General features: G+C 43.2%; 1 protein-coding gene across 1 annotated transcript in view; it reads right to left on the minus strand.

The window, feature by feature from the left end:
- Nucleotides 1-24,829, minus strand: part of pex14 (peroxisomal biogenesis factor 14) — a 266,863-nt gene that overhangs the window by 71,152 nt on the left and 170,882 nt on the right. The window contains exon 5 of the mRNA XM_033048496.1: nt 15,806-15,888. Within this exon, the coding sequence (XP_032904387.1) occupies nt 15,806-15,888 (83 nt within the window). The remainder of the gene's footprint in view (nt 1-15,805; nt 15,889-24,829) is intronic.

The raw sequence follows: 24,829 nt of genomic DNA on the forward strand, positions 1-24,829 counted from the left end.
CAATTCCCTTTCAAATGAATGGGAGAAATCAACTGCTGGCACCATGGTGAGTGCAGCTTTTTAAACTAAAGGGCCTGTCCCACTTACATGTCCTTGGCACGCAAATTACGCGACCTCGTCGTCGCGTTGAGGCGCACGGGCAATGGATGACGTTTCGGGTCAAGACCCTTCTTTCAGACTGAAGAGGGTCTCAACCCGAAACAGCACCCATTGCTTCTCTCCAGAGATGCTGCCAGTCCCGCTGAGTTACTCCAGTATTTTGTGTCCATCTTCGAATGATGTCACGCGCTCCAGACAGCTGTGCGGACGCATGAAGTCGCGCGTGACCTCGCGGTACCGTAACGCCTCAACACGACCACGACGCCGCGTAATTAGCATGCCAAGGACACGTAAGTGGGACAGGGGCTTAACCAAATTTTAAAATGTTTAAATTGTTTTCACTGTGTTCTCTGTCTTAATAATTAAGGTTCCTAAAAATAGTACTTTTACCCATATTTCCAAAGATTGACAGATGCCAAATGTTTTGACAAAATGTTTTTCTCAACTCGGGGGGTGGTGGGTATGTGGAACAAACTGTCAGAGGAGGTGGTTGAGGCAGGGACGACAACAACATTTAAAAGACACGTGGAGAGGTACATGGATAGGAGATGTTGAGAGGGATATGGACCAAATGCAGGCAAATGGAATGAAAAATAACACAAACAAAATGCTGGAGTAATTCAGCGGGTTAGGCAGCATCTCTGGAGTAAATAGATGATAAAAATAAATAAATAGAAAATAAAAACATTTTGGGTCAGGACTAGCTTAGATGGGTTGGCATGGACGAGTTGGGCCGAAGGGCCTGTTTCCGTGCTGTATGATTCTTTATGAATGTCCATGAGTGCTGAAGATGTTCACAAATATTTAAGGGGACTGACTCCTTTGACAGTGTGCGAGGCTGGACGCAGAGCCTCATCAGCACATGAAGCCAGTCTGGGAGTGCAACAGGCCATCTGTACCAGTGCACCCTCCATCGCGCACTTCACCACATCCAAGTGCTGGGAGCAAGGCACTTGGAAGACAACTGCACCCAGCATTACTTTGGCAGTAATCAGAGTCCCGGGAAAGGAGTCCAGCAATCTCAGGTCGACAGACGTTCTGCCCCCTTGATGGGCAGAGGGAATCTTAGTGATAAAGTAGTACTCCTTAACTATTATATATAGATGCTTGAAGTCGTAAGTTAATAAATAGAAAGATAAAAGCTAAAGCAGCTATGAAGTAGATATAGCTGTCAGGAGATCACACAGCATCTGTTGAGAGAATTACAGATATGTCAGAAGGAAAGATTACAAATTAATTTTTGAGTATTTGTCATATGTTCAATATGCATGGAATTCCTTATTGGAACAGTGACTACACAGTGTTTTGATGCCAATCTTACTTCCCAATCTCAAAATAAAAACAAATCACTAGACGAACATCCCCCAAGTGCTACAGAGTTATTTGCATTTCTAATTTTTCCAATATTTCAACCTTACTTTGTTTAACATGAAAGAACACAAATGGAATTGGGAATTTAAAACTTTCAGGCAAATCAACATTTAGTGTTTTACTTTTCTTTTTACTTCAATTAAAATTACTCAATGGCAAAGTGTTCCTAATAGAACAACAGGTCCTTTTTTAGTTTAGTTAAGAGATACAGCACGGAAACAGGCCCTTCAGCCCACCGAGTCCACGCCGACCAGCGATCCCCGCACACTAACACAATCCTACACACACTAGGGACAATTTACAATAATACCAAGCCAATTAGCCGATAAACCTGCATGTCTTTGGAGTGTGGGAGAAAAATGGAGATCCCGGAGAAAACCCACGCAAGTCACGGGGAGAGCGTACAAACTCCACACAGACAGCACCCGTAGTCAGGATCGAATCCGGATCACTGGCATTGTAAGGCAGCAACTCTACCGCTGTGCCACTAATATATTTTTTTTTAATTTCAGCTTCATTCATATATTTAATGACCATTGTAGCTATTTTGCAAAACAAAAACAAGGGGGCAGATTATTATCTCAATGGGACACAAAAATGCTGGAGAAACTCAGCGGGTGCAGCAGCATCTATGGAGCGAAGGAAATAGGCAACGTTTCGGCCCGAAACCCTTCTTCAGTCTCAATGGGGTTAGGTTAGGTAAGGGGGAGGTACAGCGAGACCTGGGTGTCCTTGTACACCAGTCACTGAAAGTTGGCGTGCAGGTACAGCAGGCAGTGAAGAAAGCTAATGGAATGTTGGCCTTCATAACAAGAGGATTTCAGTATCGGAGTAAAGAGGTTCTTCTGCAGTTGTATAGTGCTCTGGTAAGACCACATCTGGAGTATTGTGTACAGTTTTGGTTTCCCAATTTGAGGAAGGACATACTTGTGATTGAGGCAGTGCAGCGTAGTTTCATGAGATTGATCCCTGGGATGGCGGGAATGCCATATGAGGAAAGATTGAAAAGACTAGGCTTGTATTCACTGGAGTTTAGAAGGATGGGGGGGGGGGGGGGGTCTTATAGAAACATATAAAATTATAAAAGGACTGGACAAGCTAGATGCAGGAAAAATGTTTCCAATGTTGGGCGAGTCCAGAACCAGGAGCCACAGTCTTAGAATAAAGGGGAGGCCATTTAAGACTGAGATGAGAAAAAACTTTTTCACCCAGAGAGTTGTGAATTTGTGGAATTCCCTGCCACAGAGGGCAGTGGATGCCAAATCACTGGATGGATTTAAGAGAATGTTAGATAGAGCTCTTGGGGATAGTGGAATCAAAGGATATGGGGAGAAGGCAGGCACGGGTTATTGATTGGGGACGATCAGCCATGATCACAATGAATGGCGGTGCTGGCTCGAAGGACCGAATGGCCTCCTCCTGCACCTATTTTCTATGTTTCTATTTGGTTTTATAAAACAAGTATTGTGTTTTAGTTCCAGTGGTTGACTTTGCTCACAGAATTGGAAGCATTAGATGACAACCTGGTGACATTAAATGTGGTTACTAAGCGGCAGTTTACAACTAATATGACAACTGAAGCAACCAACTTCAAAAAGAAAAAGTGAAATCCAATTTAGCTGAAGTTTAATTTGCTGCACATTTGATCCACTTAATGACATCTCTGCACAGGTACAAAAGTTAACAAATATCTTACCATTTATTGAAGAACAAGCTGCATGCAAACACCTACTTGGATGAATCACAAAATATTGAATAACTCTTCTGAACTTCATTAGTAGTCTGGTGCAGGCTTTATTTGACATCTTCAAGTCAAGTGTATTGTCATTTTCACAAGGACAGTCACAATGATATTCTTGCTTGCAGCAGCATCACAGACACATAGACTCAATCAAACACACAAAGACATAACTCGTATATAAATTACAGGATGAAGCACGGCACGGATGGTGGGAATCCTTGATGACAGATGTGGCCGCCTTGTGGTGCTGCCTCACGTAGAGGCTTTCGACGGTGAGGAGGGCTTTGCTCATTATCGATCTGGCTGAGTCCAACCCTTTCTGCAGCCCCCTGCATTGTTGCGCATTGGAATTGCCCTACCAGGCCATGATGCAACCGCCCAGAACACTTCCCACAGTACATCTGTAGAAGCTTCTGTGAGAATTCTGTGACTTGCTGAATCTCTTTAAACTTCTAAGCAAGTAGAGATGCTGGCATGCCTTCATCGTGATTACATCTATTGTGCTGGGTCACCCGAGGATTTAACACCAAGGAATTTGAAACGTCTGCTCTCCACTGCCAACCCACCAATAAAGACTGATGTGTCGTCCCAAGGTGTCCCCTTTCTGACATCAACAATTAGTTCTTTGGTCTTATTGATGTTAAGCGAGAGGTTGTTGTTGGCGCACCGATCAATCAGGTGTTCCATCTCTTCCCTGTAAGCTGTTCTTTCCAGGATGTGGCCACTTCCGGCAGAAATAATATTACTCTCAATGCCATATTATTCTTGAGTAACAGGAGTGAACAAACTTTGGCCGACTTCCTGGGGAAGGCACTATTAGACAGAATTCCAGGATGTTGGCCAGCACCATTGAAAGAACAGCCATATTTTCAGCTCAGGATGATGTGTGAACTGCAGGTGTACCTGAAGTGAGTGACGTTCTCATCTGCCTCTTGCCCTGCTCCTACCAGCTGGTGGAGGCTGAGAGTTTGGGAGTTGACATCAAAGGGGTCATGGCAAGCTACACTTGCTTCCAAGATGGCACTGGAGCAAGGCGGCCCTTTGCATGCACTTTCCAGCAAAGGATCTACTACCAGCCGATATAAATAACTACTCTTTTTAAACCCTTTTCTATCTATTGTACATGGGTTTGACATGATTGTATTTATGCATGGTATATCTAGTTTAGTTTTATTTATTGTCTTGTGTACCATGGTACAGTGTAAAGTGTTAACCAGTCAGAGGAGAGTCTATACATGATTACAATCGAGCCATTCACAGTGTACAGATACACGATAAAGGGAATAGTGCTTAGTGCAAGATTTTATGGTATCATCCCCCATTGATGATAGGACCATTGAACTGGGAAATTCTGTTACAATTTTCTTCGACTATTTACTGTGTTTAGTTACTATTTGGTTTTTCAGCAGATTATATTTCATCTGGTTCACCGCTACTACATCCAGTAAAGTCGACCCGAAACATCACCCATTCCTTATCTCCAGAGATGCTGTCTGTCCTGCTGAGTTACTCCAGCTTTTTTGTGTCTATCTCCGATTAAAGATAGACTGAGTGTCTCCAATGAGGTAAATAGTAGCTCAGGACCCACTCTAGTTGTTGATAGGATGGTTCAGTTGCCTGAATATAGCTGGGAAGAAACTGTCCCTCGCTATGGAATCTAACCTACGTGGAAAGCAGGCAAAAACAAAGCTTCTCACTGTATCTCAAAACATGCACCAATAATAAACCTAGAGCTGCAGCCAAGGTGTGCCATTGCTGAAAGTTCCATGTGGCAGATAAGTTCCAATCAAAGCTCTTCCTTAAATGGTGTTGAGTTTTGAGAATTACTCTCATCCAGATGAGTGGGCAGTATTTTACTGAGTTTTATAGGCAGTGGAAGAGATGTATTGGTCAGGAAGCAAGACATTCATCCCATGATACCCATCCCGAGTTGTTTTTGTGTCTAGGTGATCCTTATCAATTTCTAGTTAATAGGGAAATCCAGGAAATTGAAGGTGGGGGATTGAGATGTTGCAATGTTATTTGAATGCCAAGGGGAGGTACACTACCTAGCCCCTTGTTGGAGAGATTCATGGCATCATGGACATTACTCATCTCACATCCTAAAGTGTTTAAGAAGGAACTGCAGATGCTGGAAAATCGAAGGTACACAAAAAAAAAAACGTTAGGGCCAAAACGTTGTCTATTTCCTTCGCTCCATAGATGCTGCTGCACCCGCTGAGTTTCTCCAGCTTTTTTTTTTTGTGTGTACCTTCACATCCTAAAGTGCTGCCCTCGTCCTGCTGGCATACTGCTTTATTTACTGAATTTCTGAACATTATGCTGGCGTATATAAATCAGGAATTCAGCGAGCTCTTGCAATCAATCAATATCCATGACCATGAATTCCCTTAATTAGAAACATTTATGGTATCATCCCCAAGCCCACAGTAGGACCATTGAACTGAGAAATTCTCAGTTACAAGTTTCTTCAACTCTATTTGCTGTGTTTAGTTCCCATTCGGTCTTTCAGCATATTACATTTCATGTGGTTCACCGCTGCTACATCCTTGTGCAAATTAATCGAATCAAACTTACACTCGGATATAACAAGTCAATATATATGTCACAGGGCTACCTTTTATCCATTATCATCGCGCCAATATGTCTTTGGTACATTATATGTCCACCACTGTTTAAGAAGGAACTGCAGACGCTGGAAAATCGAAGGTAGACATAAACGCTGGAGAAACTCAGCGGGTGCGGCAGCATCTATGGAGCAAAGGAAATAGACAACGTTTCGGGCCGATCGGGTTTCGATTCTGAAGAAGGGTTTCGGCCCGAAATGTTGTCTATTTCCTTCGCTCCATAGATGCTGCCGCACCCGCTGAGTTTCTCCGGCATTTTTGTCTACCTTCGATATGTCCACCACTGTTCTTTATCAAGTCCTTGACAAGATATGCCATGGAATCAACCAGATTGTGACAATTTCCAAGGATTTTTCTTCTTCCCGATACCAGCTGAATTATGGTCTTGAGGAGCTTCTGCCTCATGGTACAGTCCTTTCAGTTTCTCCTTGAATGTGACCACAAACTCTCAATTGAATTCAGGTCGGGCGAGTTACCAAGACACATATCCCATGCTGTGAGAAAAACTGAGTGTGGGACGGTGCAAGGTCTTGCTGGAATATGCCAGATCCATCTGGAAAAGTCTGCCATCTCCGGCACCACTCTACTCTGCAATATATCAATATATCGTGGCCATCTTATCATTCCGCCAACTGGGTACAGCAGACCAACACTGTAGTAGCTGAAACAACCCCATAGGGTCAGCTTTTCAGGATATTTGATCAACTGGTCGGTGTGGCATTTTCTCACCTGCCTTCCGACTGATCTCCAGACATGTTGGCTACGTTGGTTCTAAATCAGGAAATGGCTTTCGTCATTGAATAATACCTTTCTCCAGTCCTCACATGTCCAATATTTTAATTTTAAGGCCCATGGTTATCATTCCTTCCTCATCGCAGCAGTTAGAAGTTGTTTTTTCAAAGGCCTTCTGGCAGATGGGGCTCGTCAGCCTAGGAAGGCGGTCCATCTAGGAGAGGGAAAACTCTGATTTAAAACCTCCACTGCCTTGTGGCCATATCCAGTCATGGAGAAGGCTCCTGGAGTAAACCTCAAGAAAATCTGGAGTCGGAGGTCCTATGGCAGTTTGTGGTTGTCTACAACCTCGCTCTGGCAGCTCCTGCGACGGCGCTGGTGCCAAACTGTAACGGCCCTGCTGTTCCTTTGGATCGATCAGCGATGTGGAGAGGGGGGACGTGCTACATGGGCAACAGCCTGTCCTCCACATGACATCGCCCAGGCTTGCATCCGACCACACATCACCTGTAAACTAGGATGCATCACCCACGGTCAGTCATGACCGAAGGGGGCCTACCTACTCTGGCTATACAACCGACCTCAATGAGATGGTGGTCAAGTACATGGTGGCCGAGCTCAGTGAGCCTCCTGCAGCCTACAAATCATTCTTCAGGGCATCCATCACCTGTCTTTCTTCGATCCTTCTTACTTTCCCAAATCAGCAAAGCCTCATCTCCTGGAGTCGTCTTCCTTCAGTGGCCACATCTAATTTAGTTTCTTTTATTTTATTGTCACATGTACCAAGGTGCAGTGAAAAGCTTTTGTTGCGTGCCAACCAGCCAGCGGAACGACAATACACAGTTGTCATTCACAGTGTACAAATACATGACAACCGGAATTGTGTGAATGACGTTTAGTGCAATATAAAGGCAGTAAAGTCCGATCAAAGATAGTCCAAGGGGCTCCAACGAGGTAGATAGTTGTACAGGACTGCTCTCTAGTTGTGGTAGGACGGTTCAGTTGCCTGCCCATCTTCTTGTTCGATAATGATCCAGTTTCAGACCATGGCGTGACAATCCTGGATATCGATGCGAGGCTCACCCCTTTTCGTGAACTAGGTTTGTCTATTTCTGTTAGATTCATCCATTCCCTGTCTTCTAGGTTGTTGCTGTCGAACACATACATTTTTTCTATGCAATTTTTGCATCATTCATCCAACTGAAGGCAAATTTCACAGAAATGCACACTCTATTGTTTTCAGATACATTTTACTATCTGATACCCTTTACTACAAAATAAAGTTGGACGATATCAATATCAAAATAAAGTTGGACAAAGAGGGATTAAATGAGAATCAAGCTTGACATTCAACATAGTTTGGATGGGAATCAGGTCAATGCAACCACTGGTTGAGCCTCTTAAAATAATTGTATTTTGCTTAATCAGCTTAAAAAAAAGTATTGCTGGATTTCTGTTTCCAATTATATACAATGTGATTGTGAAGGGCATGCTGTCACAAGGATGCTTGTTGCACTGTTTAAAATAACAAATACAATTCATGGTGACTTACACAAATGGACAATGAAACTATTCAAAACAATTCAAATATATCGAACAGTGGCAACACAGTCATGATATTGCAAATGTTTTAATCTATTCTGTGTGGGTAAAGGTTTGTTCCAATAATAATATGTCAGAACAAATCGGGGCCAGCAACGGATGACGTCAGGAAGGGTGGAGCCCATAATGGCCCATTGTTGGCTGGTGAAGGTGTGAACAAGAGTAACTCCTGCATTCCCTCCTCCTGCTCCCCCACCCTAGTCGTCCTACCAGTTCCACGATTCTCATCCTTGTATCTCTCTTATTATCACGCATTCCCCAGCCAACAATGAACCATTATGCACTCCATCCTTCCAGGGGTCATCTGTTGCCAGCCCCAAGTTAACCTGGCCTTTTCTCGCCTCCAGTTTATTCCCCCCACACCGCTTCTACTTTCAGTGTTAAGAAGGGCTCCGACCCAGATCGTCACCTATTTTTCCCCAGAGATGAGTTACTCCATAATCTGTGTCTATCTATAAACCAGCATCTGCAGTTCCTTCCTACACAATAATATAAGTCACTTTGAAATAATCATCCTGTTCGGCAGTCCCTTGGGAGTGAGGAAGACTTGTTTCAATGGGCTCTGGGGTGACTAATGCTACCAATGTGGGATCTACACACTCTGCCACAGCTGGGGCAGGTTGGTGTCGGGCAGCATGGGTCAGTTTTGGCAGTGGTGTGCTCTTTCCACTGTTTGTGCTGCAGTTCTGTTTGTGCATTTCCCCTTGCTGGGGTTCAAGGTCCTCAATATCACCGTGAACCCAATGAATGGTCACAGGTGAAGGAGTTAGTGGGGACGTCACATTTTAAGGAGGTTTTGAGAACATCCTTGAAACTTTTCCTTTGTGCACTTGTAAATTTGTTGCTAGGAGACCTAGGAATAGAGAATCTGTTTCAGGAAACTGGTATTGAGTATTCTCTTTGGATCGTTTACCTTGTCGTGTTGAAGGGGCTTGCGTGTCCCAATGAATCCGAAAGCAATGCCGACGGAAGCACCAGTTTCTGGTAGGGTCACCATAGGTGGCCCCCATGGTGATAAGATCGAGGATGAGAGTCCAGACTAAGAACGATCCAACCTACAAGACCACAACGGCAGACCAGGCGAACAAAGTTATCTTGAACTCAACGGCTGTGAAAGCGGATGAAGGCTGCAACAGATCTATCAGCTCCAATCGTCTTGGTTCCCTTGCCACTGGAATGTTGATTGATTTGTGAAGGACGATGTGCTTCTTGGAGTGCAACATCAAGTACACGTTAAACAAACACACGCACAGGCGACTTCGTTCTGTGAGGAGCTGAGAGTCCATAAAAACAACAGAAGGTAGACCATCATGCTCGATCTCGAGGGAAGGCGATGACTACGATTGAGTATTCAGATGGTTTGTATCGAACATAGACAAAATGCTGGAGTAACTCAGCGGGTTAGACATCATCTCTGGAGAATAGGAATAGATTACCTTTCGGCTCGAGACCCTTCTTCAGATGGTTTAATATGGCTGACAGGTAACAGAAGGTAAATGGAACCTTGCGGATGGTCAGGGAGACAACATTAATATTTGTTTATTCTGCTCATCCTAACTGTGAATTTAGAAAAGTTTGTGGCAAAATGTTGGTGGGCTCTCTCCAATACATCGTTTTTAAACAGATTTTAAAACAGCAGTGACCATGACAGTAATATCAAAGTGCCATCAAAGTTCAATACACAGTCAACACTGCGCCGTGTCATGCTGCAACCACCCTATGCTTCCTCCACACCAGTTCTAATCTGCTCACAGACGTAGAACTTTGCTGGGCCTCTCGATCCTGGAAACACACGGCACAGCGGAGTGAAGCCTCAGTGGTGCGAGGGCATTGCCTGGTGTGCTGCAGAAGATGCATCCCTGAGAACGCACAGATAGTCTTAGACCAAAAGAATAGCTGAGGCTAGGGCAGAGCTTATGTCAGAGTTGTCAAGGAGCCCAACAGTTTTTAAATCTCTTTGTCATTTAGAGATATATATATATATATATAAACAAAACAAAGACACAACGAACTGCAGATGCTGGTTTACAAAAAAGACACAAAGTGCTGGAGTAACTCTGCGGGTCAGGCAGCATCTCTGAAAGGCACGGGTGGGTGAGGTTTCCAGTCGGGACAACTTCTTCAGCCTGTTCATGTTCTCCAGAAACGTTGCCAGAGTTACTCCAGCACTTTGTGCCTATTTTTGTAACCAGCATCTGCAGTTCCTTGTTCGTGAATCTCTGGAGAACATGGATAGACGATGTTTTAGACAATAGACAATAGGTGCAGGAGTAGGCCATTCGGCCCTTCGAGCCAGCACCGCCATTTAATGTGATCATGGGTTTTGGGTCGGGACCCTTCTTCAGAGTGGGAAGGGTTAGAAAACTGGAAAGGAGTTGTGGGTAGGACAAAGCCAGGCAAGTGATAAGCAGAGAGAGACACAAAAAGCTGGAGTAACTCAGTGGGTCAGACAGCATCTTTGGAAAAATGGAATAGGTGATGTTTCTGGTCGAGACCCTTCTTCAGACTCAAATGGATACAGGTGAGTGCGGTTCGATTGTCAGATGGCCAGATTTTAAAATAACACTGCTTTTTAAAGACTAATTACAGGACATGTAATTTTTTTTAAATCATTAATATCAAAGTGAAATATGTATTATTTTAAAAATCACTTCATGTTCTAGGCTGTAAATTCTCATTGAAATTAACGGGGTCCCCAATCCTATGCCCCAGTCCACGTTATCTCTGGCCTTGATTCAAAGATTGCCAGCTGATCTCTCATGACTCAGAGGCCACAGTCAGCATGACGTGGCCCTTCAACAACTACAGCTATTGTACCTGTAAGTTTATCTATTTGCCAACTGTTTCCAGTTGACAGTTCCAGCTCAGTACTTTTCTTACAATGTTTGGCTTTGACAGTGGCACAGTGGGGCACAGCAAGTGGAGATGCTGACTGACAACTCCGGCAATACGAGTTCAGTCCTGACCTCTGCTATTGTCTGTATGGAGGCATACAAAACTGTAAATGTTGTCATCTGGAGCAACTAACTACCTGCTGTAGAAATTCAACGGGTCGGGCAACAATTGTTGAGGGAAATGGACAGATAACCTTTGGGGTCAAGATCGCAAAGGGCGGCATGATGGTGCAGCTGGTACAGCTGCTACCTCATAGCGCCAGAGACCCAGAATCCATCCTGACCTCTGGTGGAGTTTGATATTTCGTTCAAACCTAGGTTTGAATGACAATAAATTGCATTCTATTCTTCTATTCAAGTTCTACCTTTGACTGCTTGGGCTTCTTCCATGGGCTCCGGTTTCTTCGCACACTGCAAAAACATGTGGTGTTGTCTGGTACAAATTGCCCCAAGTGTGTAGGGGGTGGATGTGAAAGTGGGATAACATAGAACTGCTGTGAACAGGTGATCAATGGTACAGCAGGCAGTGAAGAAAGCTAATGGCATGTTGGCCTTCATAGCGAGAGGATTTGAGTATAGGAGCAAAGAGGTCCTTCTGCAGTTGTACAGGGCCCTGGTGAGATCACGCCTGGAGTATTGTGTGCAGTTTTGGTCTTCTAATTTGAGAAAGGACATTCTTGCTATTGACGGAGTGCAGCGTAGGTTGACGAGGTTAATTCCTGGGATGGCGGGACTGCCACTAGGGGCGCCGCACTGAAGGCAGCCTCTGCCTCAGTCTGAAGAAGGGTTTCGGCCCGAAACGTCACCTATTTCCTTCGCTCCATAAATGCTGCTGCACCCGCTGAGTTTCTCCAGCATTTTTGTGTACCTTCTGCCTACAGTCTGTTTGTTTTTCTATCTTTTTTAAATTTTTAGTTAGTTTTAAGTCTGTTTCTTTAGTTTCTTTAACTTTTCTATGTGGGGGAGGGGGATAGGGTAAGGGGGAAACCGTTTCCCAGTCACTTCCTGGCGAGGACGCGACTATTCTCCAAGTCGCGTCCTCGCCTCCCACCTCGCGGCCTACCACCTGGAGCGGCCTTTCCTGCCGGGGACCGGACTAAAGCTCCAGCAGCGGCGGCGCAGCGCTGGATTCTCCGCGGAGCGGGCGATGCCTTATCTGGGATCGCCATGGAAGCTCCGGCATGTTGGGCCTGCTGCATCTACATCGAAGCTGTGGTCTGCAGAGCTTCCAGCGCAGCCGGCGCTGTCTTCAACATCGCGGAGACCTGGGACCCTTTGCCGAGGGCCGCCAGCGTTGAATCTTCGCCCGGCGCGGCCTGTGGACTTCTGGAGCCGCGGACTCTGGTAGGAGGTGGCCGTCTTCGGATGTCCAAGCCGCGGAGGATGTCCTCCAGTCCCGAGGTCGGACTTCCATCACCCCGGCGAGCGGGCCTGAACATCGTGCCGCCCGTTGCGGCGACAGTGGGGGGGTTCGGGAGCCCCCCGACCGCAGGAGGACAACGGAGGAGGATGACTGAATTTTGGAGCCTTCCCTCACAATGGGAAACTTTGATCCCACTGTGTGGGGATGTCTGTGTTAAAGACTATCGTGTTCTGTGCTCTTTATTATTTGTATGGCTGTATGGTGACCACAGTGTATTTCACTGTACCAATTGGTACGTGACAAATAAATCTATCTATCTATCTATCTATCTATCTATCTATCTATCTATCTATCTATCTATCTATCTATCTATCTATCTATCTATCTATCTATCTATCTATCTATCTCATGATGAGAGAATGGAACGAATGAGCTTGATTTCACTGGAATTTAGAAGGATGAGACGGGATGTTACAGAAATATATAAAATTATCAAGGGATTGGACATGCTAGATGCAGGAAACATGTTCCAGATGTTGGGGGAGTTCAGAACCAGGGGCCACAAGAATAAGGCTATTTAGAACTGAGATGAGGAAAAACATTTTCACCCAGAGAGTTGTGAATTTGTGGAATTTTCTGCCTCAGAAGCAGTGGAGGCCGATTCACTCGATACATTCAAAAGATAGAGCACTTAGGGCTAGCGGGATCAAGGGAGCAGTGAGGGATGGGAGGGGGTGGGAGCGGTGGGGGATGGGAGGAGATGAGCAGTGGGGGATGGGAGGTGGTTAGTGGTGGGAGGAGGGTGGGGACAATGGGCAATATGAGGGGAGGGGAAAGAAAGAGGATGATAGGGGCTTGGGTGGGGAGGTAGTGTGAGAAGAACCTGGTAAATACAGAAACCCGGCAAAGTGTTTGGAGCAACAGCTGTATAATTATGGCTTTGATGCTAATCATGCTGGCATTTACTGCAGTCTGCTATGGCAATTCATTTACTGTGACCTTGAAGATGCATTTTGGTGAAGCTGCATTAAATATTATCTCCCACCATTCAAAATATCGATCAGAATGAACAGCCTCCAGTATATTTTTATTGGGAGGATGGTACAATTTCGTAAAGGACTGAATCTTCAAAGCATTACATTGTAAGCAGTACTGGTATGAGTGTAGTAGATGGGAGGTCATGTTGCAGTTGTATAAGACGTTGGAGAAGCCACATTTAGAGTACTGTGTTCAGTTCTGGGCAACATGTTATAGGAAAGCTGTTGTCAAGCTAGAAAGGGTACAGAGAAGATTTACGAGGATGTTGCCAAGACTAGGGGGGCCTGAGCTATAGGGGGAGGTTGAGCAGGCTATTTCTTGGAGTGCAGCAGGATGAGGGGTGATCTTATAGAGGTGTACAAAATCATGAGTGGAATAGATCAAATAGATACAGAGTCTCTTGCCCAAAGTAGGGGAATTGAGAATCGAGGACATAGATGTAAGGGGAGCGGGGGAAAGATTTAACAGGAACCTGAGGAGTAACTTTTTCACACAATGGGTGGTGGGTGTATGGACCGAGCAGCCAGAGGAGGTAGTTGAGGCAGGTACAATCTCAATGTTTAAGACTCTGTGACTATAGAAATCAGGTGCAGAGCAGAGAGTGGGTGAAGCACAGAGGGAGGGTCTGCATCATGGTAGGGATGGGGGAGGGGGGCTGTTGGGGCACAGCAGGGGGCCGGTGCAGCACAGAGAGAGATGCTAAGGCATAAGCGTGGACCGTGACACAGAGGGATGGCTGTCTGACAAGGAAAGAGCGAGAGAGATAAATAAGTTGGAAAAGGAGGGAGAGAGACGGGAGCCAATTGATGGGATCCAACAACTGGTGTGGGAGACAGAAATGGTGAGGATTAACAAATGAACGAAACAGGATCAACACTGAGGGAGCGTGGAAACATGCCGGAGAAAGATGCACGTGTAAAGCAGAATAAAGGTGGATTGAGATGAGAGAGAAAAGCTGAACAAGAAGATAATTCTATAAAGAAATGCAAGAGAATCCAAGAGAGAAATAAGAGGAACAAACAAGGGACGTATCAAAGCACTGAGTTAGTGAAATGTCCACGTTACAAATATTGAATTTCTGTCTTTAGACCTCCAAAGGGTCTGATTAAAATAATTGACAATCAAATATAAATGAACCTTTAAGAGTACTCATTTTTAATAAAGAACATTCCAGTGCATTTTCAAAATGGAATTTGAGGCAAAGCTGATAAAAGCACACAATACAGAGGAGCATTTTAATCAGCTCAAGGGTCCCTGTACCCCCATAAGGTAGACTGCAACGTTCATTATAATGATATCAGTAAATGAGACCTAAGCACAAGGCAGTAGCAGAAGTGCTACTTGCATGGTCATGCTTTTTGTAGCTATTGTAATTTTAGGAATGTAAGGGTGGAAAATGCATTGAAGTCTCGGTTGTTGGTCTCATTTACCCACTATAATAATTTTCTAAATGGTTACTTACAACTTAACAAATGTAAAATTAAAACTTAAATGCATAAGACACCTGTGGTTTTGGCCCATCAAGTGAGACTAATTTTGTTCTGTCTGGTTCACAATTTGGTAATTTCTAACGTGGTTTGTAGTGGAAGTATATATTGGATCTGAAAGAAAATAAATGTCTCACACTTCTAAACTGACCGTCTACTTTGATCCGTGTAACACACGTTCCTTTCATTGCAGCACAACAGTGTATGGCACAACAGCTGACACGGTTTACATTAATATCAGGGCATCAGTTGTCAAATAGATGAACAAAAAGCTTATAAGCTACTCAAGGGAGTTCCAAGAATTGATGTCATAGAAACTGTTCACCAAGTGTTCTCACCAGATATATTTAGTGGTTCGTATTCATACTCAAGTATTACAGAGTAAAATAATTCATTTGCTAAGCCAATACCCGTTCACAGCACGTTATCTGGTTCTTGTGGATTACACTTGGGGTGTACTCACACTGCAACTGTAGCACAAAAACCTGCTCAGCACAAACACCAGGATCAAGATCCAACTGAACAGAATTGCCAGAAAAAGGAATCTGCACCCACTTCAAAGCCAACCTGGACTTTGCAATGTTTCATTCATTATGTTTTAACTCAGTCATCGATCAAGTCAAAAGTGCAGCCGACAGTATTTCACCCTGGTGCAATACAGTTCAAAATGTTCAATAATCACAACTCAGGATTTGGCAGAGCCAACTCAATAATTGCAATATAACAATCTAATCTTACAGCTCAACTGAACACGATTTAAAATGTCTTGATTCTATGCTCAAAGCTTTGCAAAAATAAATAATTTATGTTCTTATTTCTGTGAGTTTTTTCTGTCAAAACTGGAACTGTACCTTGTAGAGTTGGTGAAAGCCAATTGCAATCCCAGCCATGATAATTGCCAAGGCACCATATTCCCGCCATCTGGAAGTGGGATCTAAAAGACATTAACATAATGCAATCAGCAGACGTCAGGAAGGGCGATACACAAATGACAGAAAAAGCAAAACTCTGCTTGATCTTGAAGAATTGTTTGCATCTCACGATATCTATCTCACTTCAACGACCATCAGTCCCAAGCACAAGGTAGCATTATCTTTCAACAAGAGCAAATATATTTTTACAAACAAAAGTAGTTTGAAATGAGACTGAATTTCAATTTATTTTGTCCCATTTTCACATAGATTTAGAATTGGGAAAAGCAGCACCTCGAGTTAAGTCAATCTGGGATGGCACAGTGGCCCTGCAGTAGAGTTGCTGCCAGGGACCCCGGTTCGATCCTGACTATGGGTACTGTATGTACGAAGTTTGTAAGTTCTCTGCGTGACCTGCATGGAATTTTTCTGGGAGCTCCGGTTTCCTCCCTAAGACGTACAGGTTTATAGGTTAATTGGCTTGGTGTAATTGTAAATTGTCCCTAGTATGTGTAGGATAGTGTTAGTGTGTAGGGATCACTGATCGGTATGGACTCGGTGGGCCAAAGGGACTGTTTCCGCACTGCATCTCTAAACTGAATTGAACTAAACTAAATTGCATTAACTTTGTAAAGATTAACTTTGCAAAATTTAGAAAAATGCTCAATTTGCCCAGGACCTCCTCAATAAAAGACCAACCTATTATCACTGTCCATTTAATTGGTGGCCGCACCAACACATATGTGCAGACACACATGCAGTAACACAAAATTGAAATGTGTACCAATGTCAGCTGGACTCTCTGTAATACAACTGGATTTATGCAAGGAAAAATATATTTCAGCTCTTGGACTATTACAAAATTTGCATTCTTCTATTGAAATAAAATCAGCAATGATTTTCAATGCAATGTGATAGTTAATATGTATCATATGTTTCATTATAAAATCCTAACATTAAAATCAGTTACAATTCCATCCAACAGTTGGTTCACCTGAAAGAAAAATATTTTCAGAAAAGCAGTATTTTCAGAGCTTTATCATTCATACGTGTTCAATTTTTATTATCAATGGCGCAGCAGTAGAGTTGCTGCCTTAAGGGCCTGTCCCACTTTCACGACCTAATTCACAACTTTTTTACTCGTGGACATTTTTCATCGAAAAAACGCCCCGACCTACTTGATGCCACGAGTACCTACGACTAGCATCACGACCTGCTACGACCTACCTACGACCTCGTAACGACCATGCTACGAGTATGAGTCACGGGCAAAATTAGGTTGTGAAAGTGGGACAGGCCCTTTACAGTGCCAGAGACCTGGGTTTGATCCTGACTACGGATGCTGTCTGTATAGAGTTTGTTTGTTTTCCCTGCGACCACGTGGGCTTTCTCCGGGTGCTCTGGTTTCATCCCACGCTCCAAAGATGTGCAGGTTTGTAGCCTTTTATTGGCGATGGCAAAGTGACCCACTGCCATTATTTAACAGCTGATGCTAATATTGAAGCGAGGGAACGGACGATGCCTGTGAATTAGGAAAGGGTTTAAGGAGTGGGGATATCAGGGAAAGGGGCGGGATACCTGGGAAAGGGTTCAGGGGTTCACAGGGGGATGGAGGTGTAGGAGGAATTCAGGGGGTAATGGGTTAAAGTGCAGTGAAGTAAAGGTGAAGAGATGACTGTAAGGAACTGATGTAAGAGCTGGCCATGGCTACCGTGGTCCCCACAACGCAGCTCGACAGAGAACATGCCTCGCAGGTGAAGGGCACAGGAGTGTTGTACTCTGAGACATTTGCTCACATGTTCTTGGATTGGAGACAGAGCGATGATGGAGGGACTCAGCCATGACATGTTCTCAGATTGGAGGCAATGTGGTGCAGAGGGGAATTCGGCTGTGATTGCCAACCCAATGGACACGGGGCATCACAGCTGAATCTTATTGCCCCACAGTATTTAAGTGACTAACATTTGCTGATGCTTTTGCATTTCATGTTCATTTCTCTCCACTCAAATTCCTTGAGAGGGAATTTTATTCCGCATCTCTAATTTTTGGGTTGTGATTTGTGAATTCTGTAAGGATGAATTTCTGTTACCCAAACTGCTGTTTTTGCACTTTTAATTTACGGTAATGCAGAGTAAAAGATTAGCACTTAGATAGAAAAAAGAATTCATCTTGTGGGTTACGGAAATGACTGAGACCTTGCATTTTTTTAAAATAAGACTTGTCTTAATTGACAAACCAGAACTTTTTGTTAGAATATGGTCTCCATTTATTGAATATTTGAAAAGGTAAACTGGTTTAACACAGAATCTGGGTTGAAACCTGAGTTTGGGACTGGATGAATAGTTACACTCCACATTTCCTGGATCTATCTCCATAATCTTGTCATTGGTTGTTTCTCTCTGCGTCTCCTTTTTTTTCTTTCTCTCTTCTTCTCTCTCTATTACTTTCTCTCATCTCTTTCTCCCTTTATCTTTACTCTTAAAAAAAAAACCGAAGCCATGTAAGAAATCTGTAATTAAATTGTCACTTATTATTATTTGTACATATGCTTCTAATAAAAAAAAGAAAAATAATTCATCCAATCGAGATATTCAAATGACAGCAAAAATCAGCGCAGAATTAAAAGTTATCTGATACATTCGCCCATACACGTTGCAAACCTTACATTTCTTTAAGAATGAAGACGGAGGGTGACTCAGGGGACAGGATGCTGCCTAAAGGGTCTGGCTCACTTAGGCGACTTTTTCAGCCTAAGTGAGCCAGACAGTCACTGTCGTGGCGTGACGCCGAGAAAACGGAGCCCTACGACAATGTCTACGACAGGCGACCACCTAGTCGATGTCAAGCTACAACAAGCTACGTCCCAATTCTTCACGACACGCGACGTCAACCCACGACAGCCTACGATGACATAGACGACAGCTTACGACAACCGAAGTCAACCTACGTCAGCCCGCGATAAGCTACGTCAAGCTACGACCCTGACGGCATCAACTGAAGACAGGCGGAGCGATGCACTATTTTTCAAATGACGCAAGGTGACTTCTCGTGACGCCGATACTGTCGCTGGTTGAGGTTGCATGATGTTGGCTGCCGCCACTTGAACTCACCAAAGTCAGCACCCGGCAACAGCCAACATCAGGTGGCATTAATCTGGCCTAAGTCAGCCTACAACAGCACCTACACCAGGAGAAGTCACGCAACGTCAAGCTAACTGTCGCCGAGAGGTTTTGAACATTTCAAAACCAAGCGGCGACAAGAAAACGGCCACGACACTTGAGGCAACAGCCCATGACAATACAGGCGTCACGCCACGTCACCCCGCCACCATGTGGCGGCAGCCTAATTTCCGGCTGTCGTCGAAAAAGTTGCCTAAGTGGGACAGGCCCTTTCCCCACTAAGTTACTCCAGCACTTTGTGTCCATCTCTGGTATAAACCAGCATCTGCAGTTCCTTTCTACACATTTCTTTAAGAATATTCATTGTCATCATGCTGCATGCTCAATTGACAGCCAAACATCAATAGCTGAAACAGGGCATGTGTGACACTGACAGGACCAAATAGATTTGTATATTGTTAAATATTATTATTTTCTGAACATAACAGTTTAAGCTATTTTATTGCAAAGCGAGTTAATATTTCTATGAGCCACAGATTAAAATTGTTTAAACAGACATTATAAGTAATTTATAACTCATTCCAAACCGAGAATTCAGTAACTGGTCAACTGCAATTATAATACAAGGCTAAATCAGACAAGATCACTTTTAGTCCTCCCAGAAAGACACAGGAGATAGAGAGCTTAGCTTGGTAACGTGGTGAGTCGACACCAACCTCTCCCTTAACGTCAGCAACATGGAGGAGCTGGTCCACAACTTCAGGAGGCAGGGTGGAGGATACACCCCAGCTTCCACACCCCAGCCTACACCAATGGTGCTCGTGTGAAGATGTTCAAGAACGTCACGTTCTTACGTGTAAACATCATCGACAATTTGAACTGATCCTACCACATTGTCAATACAGCCAAAAAAAGGGGGATAGGAAAGAACTACAGATGCTGGTTTCAATCGAAGCTAGACACAAAATGCTGGAGTAACTCAGTGGGAAAGCCAGCGTCTCTGGAGAGAAGGAATGGATGATGTTTCAGGTCAAGGTTTGAAGAAGGGTCTCGACCCGAAACCTCACACATTCCTTCTCTCCAGAGATGCTGCCTGTCCTGCTGAGTTACTCCAGCATTTTGTGACTATCTTCAAAAAATAGGGTGATCAATGGCTCTACTACCTCAGAAGATGAAGGCAATTTGGCATGTACACAATTACTCTTATGAATTTCTACAGATGCACAAAAGAAAGTAACCGAAGTGGACACATCACAGTTTGGTTTGGCAACTGCTCTGCCCAAGACTGCAAGACATTACAGAGTCATGGACACAGCCCAGTCCATCACTCAAACCAGCTCCCCCTGCCCCAGCCCCTCCCTATCATCACCATCTACACTTCACACCGCCTTGGAAAAGCAACCAACTGAATCAAGGACCATTCACACCCTGGTCATTCTGTTCTTCCCTCTCCCATCGACTAGAAAATATAAAAACTTGAAAGCAGTTTGATAAAAATTTGAAGCACCAGCTTCAAGAACAGCTTCTTACTCGGTTATCATTCTTGAACGGACCTCTCATATATTTAGGATATATTTACGATCTTCCAATCTACCTCGTTAGAGTTAGACTTTTGTTTAATCTGCACTTTCTTTGTAGATATACTGCTATATTCTGACTGTTTATTTTTTCTTTTGCACCACCTGTTGCCCTTATCTATGGTGATTTACCTGGATAACACACAACACAAAGTTTTTCCTCTGTAGGCGAGGTAATAATAAACCAAACCAAATAATAGATTCCTTATTGGGCACAAGGAGATTTGCTTCTACTTATGATTTGTTAATATTTTTTCTGAATTAATCAAAAATATAAAACATAAATGGGATCTAGAAGTGAAGAAGGGTCTCGACCCGAAATCACCAATTCCTTCTGTCCAGAGATGCTGCCTGTCTTTCTGAGTTACTCCAGCATTCTGTGTCTATCTTCAATGAAATCTAGAATTCAGTATTGGAGTAGAACACGTGACAGTGTAGTACTTTTGATATGGAAATTCATTGAGAAGCATTAATGAAAGAATTGTGTAATGACTATTACACAAGCAGTTAATTTTATTTAACTGCAGAAATAAACTTCAGAAATCTAAAATAAATAGAAATTTTAAAGGAAACCAAACTATTTTTCTGAAGTAGGGATGGGAAAGCAGCACAAGGCTGGCCATCCGTAACGGACAGGCTGACAAATTGGTGTTGGTACAATGTGTTTAGATCACTGATACGCCAACAGACGGGTGTCCTTTGTCACAGATGCTGTGCTAGGTTCAGTTAACTTCAGTGGATTCTGTCTACCAGGCTACCTTTGGAAGCAATCCTGATAAATTACATCATTCCGCACCACTATATTAACAGCCTGCTTTAAAACAGGCATCAAAGCTGTACTTTATTAAAAATACAGAGTACCTGAATCACCAGGCTATTTCTTCAAGTGAAGATGTTAAGGCTCTTTGCCAGCTGCAATTACATAAACTTGAAACGTTGGTTTAACAAACCGAGATATGTTATTCCGCTTCTGATTCACTGCCCAGAACTGGAGGAGTTCTCTCCATAACTGTCTGCAGCCAACCAAAGGAATACTCGAGTGGCTCCTGCAGTTCCACTGAAAGCTTATTTTACATGAAGCATGGCTGAAAAATGATTTTTTTCCCGTTGAATTGGTCCCTGTTCATGAACAGATATGTAGAGGGAATAAAGTCTTAAGGGCACTCAGGGCTGTCAGTATCCTAGTAAGTCTGCACCCATAATGTACCTCTCTCCAAGGAGGAAGCCAACTGCACCTGAACCCATTCAGCACAGAATTTCTTTTGTTATCCATTTCTTAGCACACATAGAACCAAAGATACTAGTATCTTTGCATAGAACACATTGCATCACCTATCACCCAATCAGGTTCAATTTGTTTTGCAATTCAAATATTAGAGAGCCTTGCAAAATATACTCTCCTAAATATTCCAAATTTTACAGCAGATTGTCATGAATCCATTCAAAATCCTTACTACTTAAGCAAAAGTGCAAATATTTATTGAGAATACGCATCGGTAAATGGCCAGATTGTTCAATGTGATTTTCTGTAAAAAAATTCTACACATCAAAAGTTCCTTTAGATAAATAACCTAGACTAGGTGTGTTGTATTAACAGATCAGCCACTGACTTCAAAACCAATGACTTAACAATGAAGTCAATCTAATTTGCATGTAGTAAACCAAGTATTGCTACCTCTTCATACATCCGAAATGAAAAGTGGTTGGAATTTCATGGACAGATGAAGTAAAAAATTGATTAATAACAAAAGATTTTGCATAATCTTCGGGACTGTCACTACACAATTGATTCAATGGCTGGCATTTACCCTTATCATCAATTGTAAACCTGTTACCAATAGAATAATTACTTTAGATCATGGACAATTCCGGGATGCATTACTGCCAATCAAAACTGACATGTATACTTTTAATAGGGCTTCCTTATTAAGAATAACTGTTTGCAGTGTTTTGCTCACCATGGGAGGCGTTCAGTTAAGCGGCTTCTCCTCCATAACTGCCAAAATTATTTTCTGTAGGTTTCTAATTAGTAACACAAAGCAAATTAGCGAAAAAGGGTGAAACAACAGTGTTTCTTCATTTGCATCATTCGATGATCAACTGGAGAATCTTAACCCCATTGTATGTGTTTTATTCCGGCAGAAGGTTCTCCAGGGGTTAACACGGCACGGTAAGCATCCTCCAACAGTGGGCTATTACGTTAATTATGTTTTATGATTATCATAATATAACTACTTTCTTGATTAGAACCTGCAGCTTACAAAAAATCATAAATATTCATAATCATAAAGAGCTTGCATTGAGACTCTGAAAACTCCAAGTTCTAAATTCATTCACTCAAAGCCAAAAGTAATGCAGACTCCAAAGTAGTAACAACATTTTAGTTTTGATACCAAATTTTAGTGACCTACACTTAGACTTTTCAATATTTACTTGAATAAGACTTATTTTGTCACAAATATTCAACACATTATTGATTTCTCAGATTTTAAGGGAGATTGTGGAACTGTTCAATTTAGTTTAGTTTAGAGACACAACGCTGAAACAGGCCCTGCAGCCCACCGAGTCCACGCCGACCAGCGATCCTGCACACTAACGCTATCCTACACACAATTTTACCAAGCCAATTAACCTACAAACCTGTACGTCTTTGGAGTGCGAGGGGAAACCGAAGCACCCGGAGAAAACCCATGTATGTCGTGGGGTGAACATATGAACTCTGTACAGCCAAGCATCCGTGGTCAGGATGGAACCCGGGTCTGGCAATGCAAGGCAGCAACTCTACCGCTGCGCCACCATGTCAACTTCACAATTGAGGCACGTTCATCTGGGAATTTGCACTGAGAGAGTTACACAATAAACACAATTTCCTGATGCTGTTTCCATTGTATTTCAATTGTTCAGTTGACTAACACTACATAGGATTCTATTGAAATGGCTGTTTGATGATATTAATCTTCTGCAGTTCACTATTTAAACAATTAATTCAAATGCACCATCAGCACTTTGTATCCCCTCTGCGCTGGCTGGAGTATCACACCAATCAACAGATTGAAGGTAGATAAAAATGCTGGAGAAACTCAGCGGGTGAGGCAGCATCTATGGAGTGAAGGAATAGGTGACGTTTCGGCTCGAGACCCTAGGGTCTCGACCCGAAACGTCACCTATTCCTTCGCTCCATAGATGCCGCCTCACCCGCTGAGTTTCTGTAGCATTTTTATCTACCTTCAAATTTTCCAGCACATGCAGTTCCTTCTTAAACAATCAACAGATTGATGTATCTGCTGTTTCTTTCCTTTGTTTTAGACTCCCACTTTCTGCTCCTCTCTGTACTTGGTTACTTGCAAGGTTTCACTCAAACATTTGTCAGTAAATTAATATGCTAGGCAAATTTATATCACTCAGCCAGTTGCTTTTACGCAAGATCTTCTTTTTGCTGCTTGCCTATCTAGGTAGCCACAACATTGAATGTTAACAAAGGCTTCCAATAATCCCTCAGAAACACTGAATGGCCAAGGATGGAGTGCTGCTCTTTTTCAAATACAAAACGATCAATAAATAAGTTGTAAACATCTGGCCTAGATAAATGAGAGCACTCTGTAGTGTGCTAAGCTTGCATTCACAAGAACCATTTCAACCTAATCCTGCTCTCTTTTAAATTACATCATTTTTTAGAATTATGAGTCAAAATGAACAGCACAACCATCAGTGGATGATATTATTACTCAAGTTGCCACATCAGTCAAGTCGAATCGAGTTTATTGTCAGTGCACAAGTACAGTAAGGTACAGATACCGTGAAAACCTTCATCGGTCTGAAGAAGGGTCTCGACCCGAAATGTCACCCATTCCTTCTCCCCAGAGATGTTGCCTGTCCCACTGAGTTACTCCAGCATTTTGTGCCTACCATGTAAACCTTGTTTGGAGCAGCACATAGATTCAGACAACGCACAAAAACAAACTGTACATAAATTAGAGTGAAAAGAAAAAGACTGCGCAATAAACAAGACATCAGTGCAAAGCACAATTTAAAAAACGAGTCCATTGCAGTGCTAGGGGTGGCCTCTAGTGTTCGCTTGCCGAGGTAGGATTAAGGGCCTGTCAAACTTTCACAACCTAATTCATGACCATTGCCGAGTTTGCCCTTGACTCATACTCGCAGCATGGTCGTCACGAGGTCGTAGGAGGTCGTAGGTAGGTCGTAGCAGGTCGTGATGCTAGTCGTAGGTACTCGTAGCATCAAGTAAGTTGGGGCATTTTTTCTAGCAT

The sequence above is a fragment of the Amblyraja radiata genome, chromosome 31 (assembly GCF_010909765.2).
Source record: "Amblyraja radiata isolate CabotCenter1 chromosome 31, sAmbRad1.1.pri, whole genome shotgun sequence".
Classification (NCBI taxonomy): Eukaryota; Metazoa; Chordata; class Chondrichthyes; order Rajiformes; family Rajidae; genus Amblyraja; species Amblyraja radiata.